At 43.5% G+C, this 15,176-nt stretch overlaps 1 protein-coding gene and 1 long non-coding RNA gene across 3 annotated transcripts in view; one reads left to right on the forward strand and one right to left on the reverse strand.

Moving 5' to 3' along the window:
* Nucleotides 1–2,927: 2,927 nt before the first annotated feature.
* On the reverse strand, nt 2,928–14,090 carry CHMP2B (charged multivesicular body protein 2B). The gene is made up of 6 exons (XM_032680494.1): nt 13,930–14,090; nt 10,721–10,812; nt 7,963–8,157; nt 6,027–6,129; nt 4,924–5,030; nt 2,928–4,782 (listed from the first exon to the last, which is right to left on the reverse strand). The coding sequence occupies exons 1-6, from the start codon at nt 13,961–13,963 to the stop codon at nt 4,669–4,671; spliced, it is 645 nt and encodes a 214-aa protein (XP_032536385.1). The 5' UTR covers nt 13,964–14,090; the 3' UTR covers nt 2,928–4,668.
* The window catches only part of LOC116783162, a 65,300-nt gene continuing 63,318 nt past the window's right edge, over nt 13,195–15,176 (forward strand). For both annotated transcript variants that reach the window (XR_004355508.1, XR_004355509.1), the window contains exon 1: nt 13,195–13,337. This is a non-coding gene — a long non-coding RNA (uncharacterized LOC116783162). The remainder of the gene's footprint in view (nt 13,338–15,176) is intronic.

The raw sequence follows: 15,176 nt of genomic DNA on the forward strand, positions 1-15,176 counted from the left end.
CCAATAAAATATTCTTATACAGTTGGCACTCTAGGTAATGGTTTGTAGTTCTGTTTTGGTGACACTTTACCCCTTTTAGCTGTGTATTGTGCTGAGGTGCTTATGCATTTTAGCCTGCTGTAACAGTCAGCTCAAAAGTAGCCTTACCAAAACACAGTGGTTTCTTGTCCCACAAAAAGTCTCACAAGTGAAGGCTGACTGCAGAAACAGAGAAAAAGAAAATGAAAGGTGACACATAAGGCCATTTTCTTGCAAAAGAATGACAAAAGGCCAAGTGGGGGAAGCAGCCACCAGTTAAACACATCTAGCTGTTGCCAGGGAAATACACAGAAGTTAGAGCAGAATTGTCTAAAGAAAAAAGGCTGGATGAAATAAACTTCAATGGCTGCAGCTGCAGCCATTACTTACAGAAAGTGGCAATGCATTTTTATTTTTTTTTTATGTAGGAACAACTTAATTGCCATCAATCACTCCTGATTGGGTGAAAAAACCCACCCTAGATGAGATTCCTGAGAGGTAGCTTTACAAACCTGCAGGAGTTTAGTTGGCCATTCATCTAAGATGGGCTGTACTATTTTTCTTTGAGATATTTGTGTGAGGTTGTTTTTTGGTTTTTGGGTTTTTTTATTGCTCTTCCCATGGCAACTTCAGGCAGGGTGTGAGAACCACGACAGAGGGCAGGAAAAGGTGTTATCACAACGTATAAATCTGTGTTCACCTGTTGCCATGTCCCCTCATTGGAAGGACACAGCAGGCATAGCAAAGGTCCCTATACAGGCCGAGATGCTGATCAAAGGTAAGATGAGTTGAAGCTGTTGACTCTCTGCTGGATTTAATGTGTGCACTGGATGTTACAGATGTCTCCTGAATCATGAGCAGTACTGAAAGGCTGGATGGAGGCAGGCTGTTCACCACCTTGCCTAATGTAAGGACTAGGAGTAAATACATGAAGCTGGAAAGAAGCTTAAGAAAAGAAAAAAAATGGTGGTTCTTAACGTGGCTGAGGAAAAAAAAATCACTGTGCAACTTCTCTATTAAAATCTGTGGGTGCCAGAAGTTTATTGACATGGATAAGTCCTCGGGTGGAAAGACACTCAAAGCTGTTCTGTGTAGAACTTTTGTAAGGCTCTGGAAGTGCTCTATGTTGAAAACAGGTAGGAGACTGGAAGAGCAGGAGGGCTCTGCAGAGTGACCTGGACAGGTTGGAGAGTTGGGCTGATTCCAAGGGGATGAGGTTCAACCAGGCCAAGGGCCGGGTCCTGCACTTTGGCCACAACAACCCCCGGCAGCTCCAGGCTGGGCCAGAGGGGCTGGAGAGCAGCCAGGCAGGAAGGGAGCTGGGAGTGGGGATGGACAGGGAGCTGAACAGGAGCCAGAGTGTGCCCAGGTGGCCAAAAAGGCCAATGAATCCTGGCCTGGCTCAGGAACAGGGTGGCCAACAGGTCCAGGGAAGTGATTCTTGCCCTGTGCTCAGCACTGGTGAGGCCACCCCTGGAGTGCTGTGTCCAGTTCTGGGCCCTCAGCTCAGGAAGGACATTGAGGGGCTGGAGCAGGTGCAGAGGAGAGCAACGAGGCTGGGGAAGGGACTGGAGCACAAGTGCTGTGAGGAGAGGCTGAGGGAGCTGGGGCTGTTCAGCCTGGAGAAGAGGAGGCTCAGGGGAGACCTCCTCACTCTCTGCAACTCCCTGACAGGAGGGGGGAGCCAGGGGGGGGGTTGGTCTCTTTTCCCAGGCAACCATCAGCAAGACAAGAGGGCTCGGGCTTCAGCTGTGCCAGGGGAGGGTTAGGTTGGAGATTAGGAAGAATTTCTTTCCAGAGAGGGTAATGAGGCATTGGAATGGGCTGCCCAGAGAAGTGGTGGATTCTCCATCCATGGAGTTTTCTAAGATAAGACTGGATGTGGCATCAGTGCCATGGGCTGGGAACCACAGCGGGGTTGGATCAAGGGCTGGACTTGATGATCTCGGAGGTCCCTTCCAACCCAGCTGATTCTATCATTCCATGATTCTATGATTCTAGTATTTGGGGAGAAAGTGTCATTTATGCTCATCATGTTCTTGCTGTTTTCCTGGGCACGGCTCCTGGGCACTTGTGGAGTGGGATTCCGGGTGAGATGGACCTTGGTCTGCCCCCATGGAGCCGTTCTTAGGTGTGTGTGCACAACTGTGTCACTGTTCTGGGATGGAGGACTTTCAGCTCCTATTGAGGTGTTAGCAAGGACAAAGGAGTTTAAGGATTGAGTGGTGGGTTGGGGTTTTTTTGTCTGCTAAGGGTGATTCCAACAGAACTTGTTTCTAAGGAGGGGATGCAATTTTGTTAGAGCAGATACAACATACTAACTACAACTGAATAAAAACCAAGCAAGCCTGCAAACCTACCACACTTCTCAGTCTGTTACTGAAAGATTTTTATAGAGATTAAAGCTGAAGGATTTCAAATGTAACTTTTAACAAAACACCAGACTGATATTGATAGTAGCCCTAGATCAGCAGCCCTATTCACTCAAAACAGCAATGCCTTTATTCCTGTTCATCAAAGACCTGTAAAGAAAGAACTCATAATAGAATTATGCCAAATTTTGAGTTATTAAAAGGATACAGTGGCCACCTCATTCAGAAAGGATATAAGCCTTGGTGTTCAACTGAGCTGCAATCAGTCAGTAACATTTTATGCTATGTTCACATTATGATTTCTCCTCCTGTGCTGAAGAGCACCACTTGGGCACCCAGTTACAGACAAGGGAATGCAAACTTGAAAAAGTCTTTACTTAATGTTGAGTTTAAGACAAAGGTCCAAAAGGAACTATCATAAATTTTGTGGTGCTTTATGGCTCAAGTCAAAGGAGTATTTATCAGAGCTCACAGGGGTACACAGAAAGCCTGCTAAGGGGCAGATGTGTAAGACTAACCCTACAGAGGACAAAGTCATTGTGGAATAAAAAGCCTTTTATTAGATTTTTACAAAATAACTTGTAAAAAAAATTCACCTTGTATTGAATGTATGAAATATATTAACTTACACATTCCTACCCACTACCTGACAAATTCATAGTTTGTCCATTATTTCCTTGAAAGAGAAAGAACACCTGCATTTTCCATGCCCGAAACCCAAGGAAGGCTCTCCTATGAATTTTCCATCTCTGCTGACTTCAATCCTAAACAGCAGATGGTGTGACAACAGCAGGTTCATTGGGGTTTCCTGCTACAGTTTCTCTAGCAGCAAAGTCTCTATATGAAGTTTGTCCCCCCACAATTATCCTGGTTTTGCTATTAGGAGGTGTTTTGCTTTTCTCTTTCTACAGCCAAGATGATTGTTGTTTCTGTCCCATGAACAGCCCCTCTAAATCAGCACAGCTGAGGGGCAAGTAAACTCCAGCAGAGTCAGGGCTGAGGAATATCTGGGAAGTCATAACTGGGAACTGCATTTTCAGGCTTTGTCATCTGTTTCAAGTATCAACAGTTCTTATTTCATTAGCCCAGTGCATATTCCACTTAAAGCTAGAATCATGTTGATGCAGTTCAGAGACCATAGAAAAACCTTCACAGAACCAGAACACTTTTATTATAGTGTTTTAGGCAAGTAATTATCATTTATGATCCAAAAGTGTTCTCAAAGCTAAAATTTAATTTAGCTTATCAATGTGATCAATTGCTTCTTAGCAAACAATACAGTTATGCACAGTTATCTTCCATTAAGAAATACTGTAAAATATATACAAATGTTGCTTCAGGCAAATGTCCTTTTTGCAAGTGCACAAGTTGCATTTTTGAACAAGTGCATTTCTCAGCTTCAGCACTGAGTCCCATCAGGTGCACAGAGAGGTCTCACCACAGTATTTTGTGAAACCATCCTAATTACAAGCTTACTCACCTCTCAAAAACTCATTCTGAAAGAAAATCACAAAGGTACAAGATTTATATACATAAAGGCACAGCAATTCTGTTGAAACCAGCTATGTTACAGTACAGTGGAGTTCAATCAGTGCCTTTCATGCAACAAAGTTCACTAACAAATGTAAATCCTCTTCCAGAAAAATTAACTGCACAAGGAGTGCATCCTTCCCTTCCAGTAAGAAGAATAACCAGCTATTATTTAATCAACTCAAAAGTTGCTACAGGAATTTGAAAGCATTATATAAAATGCTCTTTCCTTCTGTTTAAATTTGCTAGACTTTCAAGGCTATTTCTTAAGGAAAAAATAGTTTCCAACGAAGAGCAAAGGTGAAGTGTTAAAATGACAGACTAAGAATGTTTCTATAGTGATAATTTTATAAAAATGATAAATCTTACATAGGTGCTGTCCTAAGAGGTGGCATCACCAGCCACAGAATAGCCAGTTCTAGAGAGATATCAGGAACTGAGATAGAAGAAAACTTTGAATTCAGAGGACAGATTTGGATCGGGTATAAATGAATTTATCATTAGAACTACACCCCTGGTTGGTCCAGAGTCAAAGAGGGTCCATGCAATGAACATACCAAATGTACTTTTCTCTGTAAATTGATTTAATACATTCTCCCCTTCTCCTTCCTCCAGTACCAACTTCAAGCTGTCATTTCTGAAGCTTCAGAGTTCTCCTAGAAATCAGTTGCACTGAGAGAGTATTTGCACTTTGTACAATCTGTCTACAGCTGAACAATTAGAAGGCAGACTCTAAACTGCCACCAAGCTAATCCACTCCCAGAGCTTTGAGCTGTCGTTCAATCTCTTCATCTGATATGGTGGCAGCTTTTGATGTTGATGCAGATGGCAAACCTCTGGCAGCTGAGGGAGCTTTGGCCATCTAGAAGAAGACAGAAGTTTTCTTTAGCCAGAAGAACAACACATGTTATGACAAGCTGACTTTTAGAATAGAACTGTAAAACAAAAGGCAGCTAGGATAAACTATTTAAAAACCACATGAACTGAGTAAAAATAGCCATACCTTGCCAGAGATTTCAATTCCAATCTCATCAAGCACTTGATTAACAATATCTTGGCTTTCTTCCTCTTCATCAGAAGCGTCAAAAATATCATCCAGAGTATCATTAACTTAGGAGAAAGAAAAAAAATGTCCACATTAAGCAAGAACATAACTAATATAACCTAGTACCATCTTTCTACCCTCCCAGAACACAGTACTACCACTGCAGAGTAGTAATACCACTGGTAGCACCATTCCCAGCAGTAATAGCACTGTGTAAGGTACCAACAAGAAGCACCTGGACATTGGAGAGGCTCCCTTACCTCTGCCTTGCAAAGCCTGTGAGCACAGCCAGGGAAACAACAGGTAAGGCATTTATAAAAATACTTGGTTTCACTAAAATAGTTTGGCACCTGTATATCCCCCACACTGGATTGTAACATTTCTGAAAAACGACTCCTATAGTTTCATAAAAATCCTTTTCCTCCTCTTCCTCCAAACTGCAAAGGTTTTCTACTGGTTTGAGTCCACACCATTTATTATGACCAACAGAGTGGCAGGGATTAGGACAGGGAGGAGACTGTGCCAGCAACACCAGGAAGTTTGGCATTATTTAGCTGACAGTGGACACATGCACTCAGGAACAAGAAACTTGATGCCTCCCCAGGAAGTTGTCTTGTAGCTTAAAATAAAAAAAAAAAGGAGACAAAACCAAACCATATCACCATGTAGGTGAGGTTGTGATTATCAATAATATCTAAATGAAGTGTCCAGTCACAGAAGAAAAAGCATGTGCAGAATTATCAGAAAAGACAGTTTTACAAGTGCCCCCCACCACTTATTCAAACAATGTTTTGACCTGGTTTCAAACCCTCTTCCCTTCCAGTATAGTCTTTCTAAAAGTATGATGAATGTTTTGCAGAAATGGGTCCTAGATTTAATACCTAGAGGTTTTAAAAATGCTAAGGCTCAGTCTCACTGCTCAGAAATCCATTATTTTGTTTGCTCTTCGCTTTTTCTGTCGATCTCCCCAACTGTAGAAATAAAACTTCCATCATCAATATTTCCAGACTGGCTATACCCTTCCAAGAGCAGCTACCTGCTCCCCACAGGGCAGAACTTACTCATTTCTTCAGTCATTTCCATCTTCATGTTCTCCTTCTGGAAATTCTGCATAGTTTGTAGTGTCTTTTGTGGATCCATTTTCTTATTAACTGCTTGCATTGTCTATTAATACAGAAAAAACTCTTAATCATACAATGAAATACCAATATATTCATTTAGAAGGAATAAGGGTTTTCTAATAAAAACACTCCAGTCCAAATTTCTCTTTCCTTGTCTCCTGACATCCCATGAGAACTGTAGATAAATGGCAGATCAATAGTGCAGTGTGCACACAGTAAGAAGTATTGCCATCTACCACCCTAATAGATATACTTTTAAATGTCTGCACCTTTCTTGCACCATGACCCTCTCCTGGCCTTGTATTAGGAAAAACCAGCTGTTCTGAATGAAAAGAATGGGAGAATATTTACTAACCTGAAGGCTACACACTTTAAAGAAGTAAATGGCTGCAGGTTCTAATTCAGAAAGGAACATTTCTTTGACCCACCACTAGAGGACATCAAAAATAGCTGCACTGATACAGAGTTTATATATCTTCAGAAAATAAGGGTCAGATGCATGATTAAAAGAAACAGGTGACTTAAATGAACTTAGTACTATGTCCAAAGTTAGTGCCATCCATGCTAAAAAGAATACTGAGAAGACTTTGAAATCTTTGCATTCATATATTTGCCTTGCTTGTTGAGACAATTGATCTCATATTTTTTTTTTCTTCACTGATGGTTTTATGAGATAAACAATTCTTTAAGCTTCCCAGTTGATAAGGCAAAATACTGACTTTAAAAGTGACCAAAAGAACTTAAGGCCTTCCTCTCCAACACCGTTACACAAACTAGTCCGTAGAAGTACCTGCTGTGTTTCAAAAAACATAATTTTTCTGGATGATGGGTAATTTATTTAATATTTTTGTGGGTTTTTTGGTGGTGTTTTTTTTTATCTACTGACTTAATCTTGATAACTAATCTAGCGACACTTAGGTTTGGAGAAACTTAATTCAAGATATATCATAGATAAGAAACAAGCCAACCATTTAATAATTAAAAAGCAAGACCAACTTGTTCACATGAACACTGTTGCAGGAATACTGTTGATCCTGATCAGTTAGACAAGTCCCCTGTGTAAGTTTTTGCTACAGAGCCACGACTTTGTACCACTGAAGGGCTGGGATTGGCATTGCTGTGTTCAACTGGCACCTCACCGGATTTAGCTTGGACTGGGATAAAAGCACAACTTGGTTCTACAGTGCTGTGTGCTAATTCTGCTTCCCACACCTCAGGCTGAACAATCCTCCTTGCCAAAAGCAAAATCCCTCTTGATCAATTCAGGGAAACAGGGAAAAGTTCAAAACCTAACTCAGATAACTGAGATTTTTCACGCTCTTCTATGAGATGAGATTTGTGAGAAAACTTAATGCAATACTGTTCCCTTAGAGAGCACAGAGAGAATAACAGAACTCCAGATTAGATTTCTTTAGGAACTTAAGATTCAAAGCAATAACCTACTTCTTGCCCAAGCCATAAAGCTGCTGTGACACACTGCCTTGATTTCTAGATGAAGCATGCCCTACTTTTTCCTCAATAAAAACTGCTAGCGACAGTATATACAGGCAAGAGGCTGTAGAAGCATGGTTTGGAGGGGTTTTTTTATGTACTAAAAGAGTTCTTTCACTGGCATTAGTTTATTTTTACCATGTAAACATTTGACAGACATCTAACCTAAGAAAATATGCTTAGATAGGTGGTAAGTGGCTGGACTGACTAAACAGAAATTCGATACTATAAATAAAATTACATTTCTCTCCTGTATCCTCAAGACCATTTGGGGCAGCAGGCAGTAACTTCTACCCTTTCGACTGTCTTATACAAAGCTACACAACTTAACTTTTGCAACCCTGTGCTGCATTTTAACGTGAAAGAATGTCCTGCAGTGCCTTACTTTGGCTGTGGTTGACATAGCTCCTGCCATCTTCATCTGAGAGTTCATGACCTTCGTCTGGGTCGACATAGAAGTGACTTTAGAGCTGACGGCGTACGTCCGATTCTTCTGCTTCCTCAGCTGCACCAGCTGTTTTGCCAGCACTTTACAGGCTTCTTTGTTACCAGTCTTAGCCATTTTCTTTATTTCCAGTTCCTGTTTAAAAAAAGGGGTAAGATTACTTCTCCAGAATTTTCATTACAAGGCTATAGTTAAGCCTCAACGCTGACAATGAAATTCCGAAAGTGAGCTGTCTCTTCAATTTTTTTTATGACATTTAAAGTCATACAAATAGTTCCTTGCTTTTCTGTCAAAGCTGTTTATCAGGACGAATGTAATGCTGGTATGATTTGACCACAAGAAAAGAAAACACAACAGAACTGAATTATAGTGTGGCAGCCCACAGTTCCCCCAAAGACCTCCACTTCAATGTGCACATCCAATTCCACATCTGGATAGAGAGCAACGCTTCTAAATCTTCAAAAAAAGTCCCAAAAAGTGAAGAAATTCTCATGGCCAGTCAACTACTAGTGCCATGACTCTAATCATCTTTGATTTCTTGCATTCACAGGCAATCAAACCACATTGCTCATGTAAGAAACACTTTTTCAGCCTTGAGATAACCTCAAAACCTTTTTGGGGAAGACGTAGATAAAGCTGGATGAACAGTAATTAGAGGCTGTTTACCCTCATCACTTAGATGGACTTAAATTAAAACATAATAAAAGTGGTATAATTTGTATACAACAACATGTGCTTATGCCATAAGAAAGACACTTCTGGCTTACAAGAGAAAAAAACCCCAAACCCCAATATGTCAGTTCAAAGAGAAATAATAAGCTATTTAGCCCAGAGGTACCAGGAAAAAGTCTGGCACAAATGTCAGCTGGGATTCTTCAAAGTATGCCTTCTGATTTGTGACTTGATAATGTAAACTTTGCAACCACTTTTTCCTTTACAGCCTTTTTAAGGAGGTCTTGCCAAATTAGCTCAGGTTTTTTGTATGCAGCCATTCGAGCATTTTGATTTTTACCATTAAGCACAAGCAGCCTTTAATGGGCCAGCTTTCTCTCGTGATCCTTCAGGAGAATATGCCCACTACTGGAATGCAGCTGCTTCACTTCATGTGCACTGGTAATCCAGAAAAGGGAACTTACAAAAAGATATGGAAATAAAAAGATAAGTACTAGTCACCGGGACATGCAAAACATTTAAAGGTGAGTGTAAACTGAGCCCCTAATTTTAACAGCAGAGATTTGAAAACAGGGATTTTCTCACCAAACTGAAGACCTACACAGCATCTATAACTTGCTTTTTCAAGGTGAAATACAAACCTACACCAACCATTGCTAAGTGACTGCAGATAATCCAGCTGCAGAAATCATACATGGATGATTTTTATTCTTAATTGAAAAGTATCTGGGTAAATTTTGGGTCCATTATTTGGTTTTTAGAGGTTTGGGGCAGGTTTATTGAAGTAAGTTATATTCTTGTGGAATAAAACAATGATAAAAATTCATATAGTCGTATCAGGTCACTGAACTGAAACAGAGCTGTCTGCATACTTTGAGGTATTTTTATACTTAGAATTAATATAATTGGGTTTTCTCAGAGTAGCATCTACAAAGATAAGGGAAAAAAAGTCTTTGTGAAGGAAGTCCAAAATGAAATGTCCTAAGATTGACTGTCAAGCCCTGGGTCCTTCACCCGATCTGACACTGAAAATTAATATTTACTGTACATTGATCCTCTCATTCTAACAGCAGATTTTAACTTTTTCAAAGACATATTTTACTGCTCCTTTCTTCTTCTCCTCCCGAGAAATCCACCATTCCTGAATCAATTTACTGTACTAACCAAAACTTCATCCTGAGTATTCACGAACATTTCCAGAGTCGGAATATTTTCACGCTGAAAAATGCCTCATCAGTGAGCAACCTGTTATATCTTACGTGGTCAAGGCTTCCAGAAACAATTTGTCTTCTCCCTTTTAGTTTCTTATTCCCAGCTCTGGGTATTCACACGACCTGCTGCCATGAAACATCACCTCAGTAGCTCCCGAAACCGGCTGGATTCGCGCAGCTTTTCCCACACTCTGAGCGTGTCTTCATGCATCAAACCCCACCATCTGTCACATCCATTTATCCAATTATACTGCCACACAGGTGCAGCTTTCATTCACTTGAAAGCTCACACACAGTCAGTTTTAAATAGATCTTAATTTAGGCAAATAGTCTTACCGTTATTAGCTAATTTTAGGGAAGTTCTTCGTGAATGAAAATAACCACCCTATGGGATATCCACAATATCCTATGGGTTTTCAAGTGCTCTCTCCCACTGGTAAGTCATGGGAACACGTGATGGCACCGACACTTTCCACCACAAGACCACCAGTTTACAAGCCTTTTAGGAAAAGCCTTCTTCTGAAGGATAGAAAATGTCAAGAATTGCAGGGAAAACCGAGGGGGTTATTTTATCTGAACACATCGTTTCAGGATTTTCCTGCGTCAAGGACCGAGATTCACTTCTGAATATTAAAATCATGTGGGAAAAAAAAATTACTAACTGAAAAATGGAAAGGGGAAGACAAGTTTTTTTAGTATTCCAGTATTGCAAAGATACACTGAGTTGTATCTTTAACACTTTGCAAGTTTTCCATTACATCTTGTGTGTGTGTGCTTGTTTTAAAGAGCAAAATGAAGTTCCCTGCTCTACTTACCAGTTGTTTTTCCTGCTTTTCAAGTGCTGCTCTGTCTCTGGTTATAGCCCTCTGTGTACCTCTTAACTCTCGATTTTGCTCCTTTATTATATCTGGAAAGAAAATGTTTACAGGGAAAAGTTTTCAATACCACATAAACATCTGCTAAGCACCCTGCAGACACGCAGCGTGTTTGACGGCCTCTCTTTGTTCAGAGTGAACTGTCAGCATTTCAGATACATGAAATATTAACACAGTACAATTTTATGGATACCACGATTATGTTTCAGCAGCATAGGCCATACCCTGTAGGATAAATAAATAAATAAAGCTATTTTACTTGGGATATTTCTTTGCACCATAGCCATAACAAGAATCTTAACCCCACAGGAAGAGTTCAGTACAGATCCTTTTCTGTGAGTTCAACACCAACTCAGCCATAGCACATTCAGTGTCATCCCACTGCTTTTCAACCAGTGAGGCCTAACTGCAACAGGTAGAGCAGCTGAAGAAATCTGATGTACGAGATCCCTGAGCAGCTGAGGAATTCCCAGGTCCACTAAAAGAGTGAAGATACTCCAAGATGCAAGTCCTGGATCCCACTCTTCTCTGTCCTTACCCTGATCTGACAGAGCTTTACTCTCCTCCACAAATGTACCACACTGCACAGCCCAACTTCAAGTCAGACTATAAAGCCACAGTGTTTGAGCATTTTCAATTAAAAGATGCTTAAGAATATCAAGATAGGAAAGTGGAGGCCTTTATAACAAATTCAAGTCTCCTGAAAACTGATGCAGCCAGCAGAAGCTCAAACACTGTCTGTCAGGTGAAACCTATCATCTTTCATAGGGGTTTTGTCCACTGTACTATCAAAAAAATTATTAGTGATAACATCCTCTTATTAAAGCAAGTATTTTTGACAATCCAGGTATCAATCATGCTAGTTGCAATTAACTTCTGGTAGAATTTACAACGTCTGCTTAGGTGTGATTCACCTGGGCAAAGGCAGAGAGGCAGGTCTGCATCTGACTCAGCATCCTCTGACCTTTACAGAGGAAAAAAGTTAGTGGATTTAAGAGAGATTCCTCTCCTCTTAATGTATGTGTCTACACAACACTAGATAACTTTGAGTGAGAGTTTGAAAGGAGCAGACTTCACATAAACTTTGTTTAGAGCTCCTTCTTCTAATCCACAGAAGTAACATCATGGTAGGGCAAAGTTTGAAGCACATGAAAAGCAAATACATACAGGCAGAGTTAATAACAGAGATGAAGGCATGAAGGATAAATTCTAGAACCACAGGCCACCCTTTTCATTTTTTAAGGCTTGGGGCAATTTTTCTATGAACAGAAAGAAGTGTTCACATTCTTCATTCCCACATCCAGAAATACTGTAAAACATCCATTGCTGAAATTATTTCAACGGTAATAGGTTTGAATCAAAAAACAAACAAACAAACAAACAACCTAAACCTTCAGTAGCATTTTAAAGACAGAATACACACTACCTCCTCCAACCAATACCAATACCTATTCCAAACAAATGCTGTGAAAAAGACAGCTATTTTTACAGTGCTACTGCTACTTCGAGTACTACACAAAAAGCATCTTTAGGAGATGCAGACTTTTCAATAGACAATAAAGAAGAACTGGAAGAGGACATGGAATATAACACTGTTCTTCACACTGACAAAGCAGCAGTGGAAATCATTCTGAAAACAATGCTACAGGCAAGTAATTTTGAAGGTAGATAAATATATATTGCTAACATAGCTGCAGTTGCAAAAATTAAAGAAAAGGCTTAATAGCTACATACCAGACTGGCTTTTCTAACTATGTTAACTATTAAAAAAAAATAAAAATCCCTTAGTGTAGAAAGCTTGAGAGATAGGAACTTCACAATGGTAAGAAAAAACAAGAGCTGTACTTAAGTCAGGAGACAATGAGGGCGAGCATGATGCTTATGTCCATGGTTTCTGGTCTCACAGAAAGGCTCAAACCATGGATAGCAGTAAACTGAAAGCAACCACTGTCTGCAGCTACAGCACTTTTTTCATTTGCTTATAAAGGTGAAGGCCAAGATGGGAACTTGGCTGTTGTTTCTCTCTGAAAACTGAAGCAAATTCCCAGCTTTGCTTGAGCAGACAGAAGATGATGGGGTGCTCCCAAGACAGTCTTCTGCCAACAGCCATTCCTGTGTGTCACACCAGGGCGAGGAGGAAGCACTGCCATTCCTTAAGACAGGTTGGACAAGAGACATCCAGGAAGGGCTTGACCTGGATCCTACAATCGGCCTTGGTCACAGCAGCTTGGTGCTGTCTCACTCTCCTACGATCTGCCTTGGTCATGGAAGCTTAGAGCCAACACCCCCTTCCCTCCCTCCCTCCCTCCCTCCTCAGGTGTCGCACCAAAGATGGGAAGAGACCAGTGGGAACCCTACGTGTTCTCCCCCGGTGACGAACAATTGGTGGATGCGCAGCGTCATTTTTGGCGAGCCCTTTTCAAACGCCGACCCTCCAGACGTGACACGGGACACCCAACACGCCAGAACAGCCGGACCTGGGGCTCCCCGACCCAAGCCACGCCTGGGGCACAGCGACCTGGGGCGCTGAGGGGTCGCCAGCAGGACTTGCTGGCAGGTGAGCGACCTTTTCTGGCGTTACACTGGGAGATCGTCATTTCTGCTCGAGTTTTAGCGTTCCGCTGACAGCCTGGCTACGAAGACATCAACGCCAACTTGTTTCCAGCCCCCAAGGGCCGAGCGGCGGCGGCTCCCGGCGCCTGAGCCTGGATCCCACACCCGCTCCCTCCTGGGCCCCGGCAGCTCCCGGCGGGCCTGCTCTGTTCCCTCGCTGCTCCTCCCTCACCCACAGCCCGGGATCGCCGGGGCCCCGCTCCCTCCCCTCCTGACGCCTCAGGAACTCCCCTCCCCGCCGTGCCAGGGCCGGCCCGGCCCGGGGACTCTCCCCGAGCGCCGCCGGTGAGTCACGGCGGGCGGGCCGTGGCCTCCTGCTCCTGCTCGCCTTCCTCTTCCTCCTCCTCTCCCTGCGAGTTTCTCGGGACGCGGGGCCCGAAGCCGCGACCCCCGCGGGGCTCCCGCAGCCCCCCCGAGCCCCGGCCGGGACCAGCCCCGCGCCCGGGGCCGTGCGAGAGATGGAGACGGGGATGGGGATGGGGACAGGGATGGGGCTGGGGGGCGGCCGCGGGGCCTCCCCCGGGGCACCCACTCACCGTCCACGGTCTTCTTCTTGAAGAGCGAGGCCATGGCGGCAGCCGGACCCCCACAGCCGCCTCCGCCGGCTCCTGCTGCCGCCTCCTCCTCCTCCTCCTCCTCCTCCTGCGGTGACCAGGAAGCGGCCGGGCCACGAACGCCCGCCCGGCTCCGCCTCCGCGGCGCTGAGGGGCGGGACGGGGCCGGGCCGGGGCTCGGCGCTGCCTCCGCCTCCCCTGGAGCTGTGCGGGGACGGGGACACGCTCCGAGCCGGGGGTGCTCCGGCGCCTTCTCTTCTCCTCCCGGCGGAGTCCTCGGCAGGGATGGGGCAGCGGTTTCTCTTTCTCCCTGCCACCCCCGAGCCGCGGGAGAGGAACCGCCAGCCCCCCACCCCACCCCAACCCGGGGGTGGCGGTGTCCCGGCATCCCCGCTCCCTGCACCGCTAAAATGGTTTTGGGGGGTTTATCTGGGGTTTTTTGGTTTGGTTTTTTTTTTTTTTTGGTTGTTGTGTGTGTGTGTGTGTGTGTGTGTGTGTGTGTGTGTTTATTAGCGTGTAATTATTTAAAAATAAATAAATAAATAAACATTTAATTCAGTTCAGCGGTGTGGCGCTCTTCCGAGTTCGCCGCCTGGTTTTTCTAAAAGAAAGCGCCGGTTTCGTTGCGAGTAACAAGTTTTCGCTGTTTTGTTGTTTTGTTTTGTTTTTTCCTGCGTCCCTGAGTTCCTTTTCGCGGCTTCCTCCAGGCTGGAATCCAGCTCGTGTGACGGCACGGATCCCATGGAAATGCAGCGATGCAGCCGCAGGGGTTTGGGCGCTGGTCGCGGTCGGACACGGGCGGGGTCGGTGCCTGCCTGTGACACGCACCGTGGGGCTCAGGATTTTTTTATTAAGGACCATCCCAACCCTGGGCCCTCACCCCGAGCTGTTGCCGCGTCTGGGGAACTGGTTACACGTCAGTTTTCTAAGATAAGCCTTTGTCCTGAGGGTCACCGCCACCGTGCTTCACAGGATGTAAGAGCATGGAAGAAGGATTAATAATTTTCTTGGGTTTCGATGTCTAATTACAATTAATTTTTAATAAGGCAGTTTATAAGGTAGCTGAGGTTTCATCATGGGCAACTGCCTCCATACACATCATGGCCTTAGAAAATAATTTTAAAAAAGGAGCTACGGTAGAAAATAGAGAACTATCGGTTTGAATACTGGCTAGATATGCCTTTGATTACTTTAAAATGTTGGAGGGGGGGTATGTAAATTTGCAAGAA

This window comes from Chiroxiphia lanceolata, chromosome 2 (assembly GCF_009829145.1).
Source record: "Chiroxiphia lanceolata isolate bChiLan1 chromosome 2, bChiLan1.pri, whole genome shotgun sequence".
Lineage (NCBI taxonomy): Eukaryota > Metazoa > Chordata > Aves > Passeriformes > Pipridae > Chiroxiphia > Chiroxiphia lanceolata.

Bases quoted from the DNA above. Each gene is read 5' to 3' on its own strand.
- CHMP2B (XM_032680494.1), bottom strand. From the start codon at position 13,963: ATGGCCTCGCTCTTCAAGAAGAAGACCGTGGACG. The intron at 10,813-13,929 runs GTGAGTGGGTGC...TTTTCTTTCCAG, and splicing joins CAAGAAGAAGACCGTGGACG to ATATAATAAAGGAGCAAAAT. The intron at 5,031-6,026 runs GTAAGTTCTGCC...CTTTCTCCTAAG, and splicing joins GGAAATGACTGAAGAAATGA to TTAATGATACTCTGGATGAT.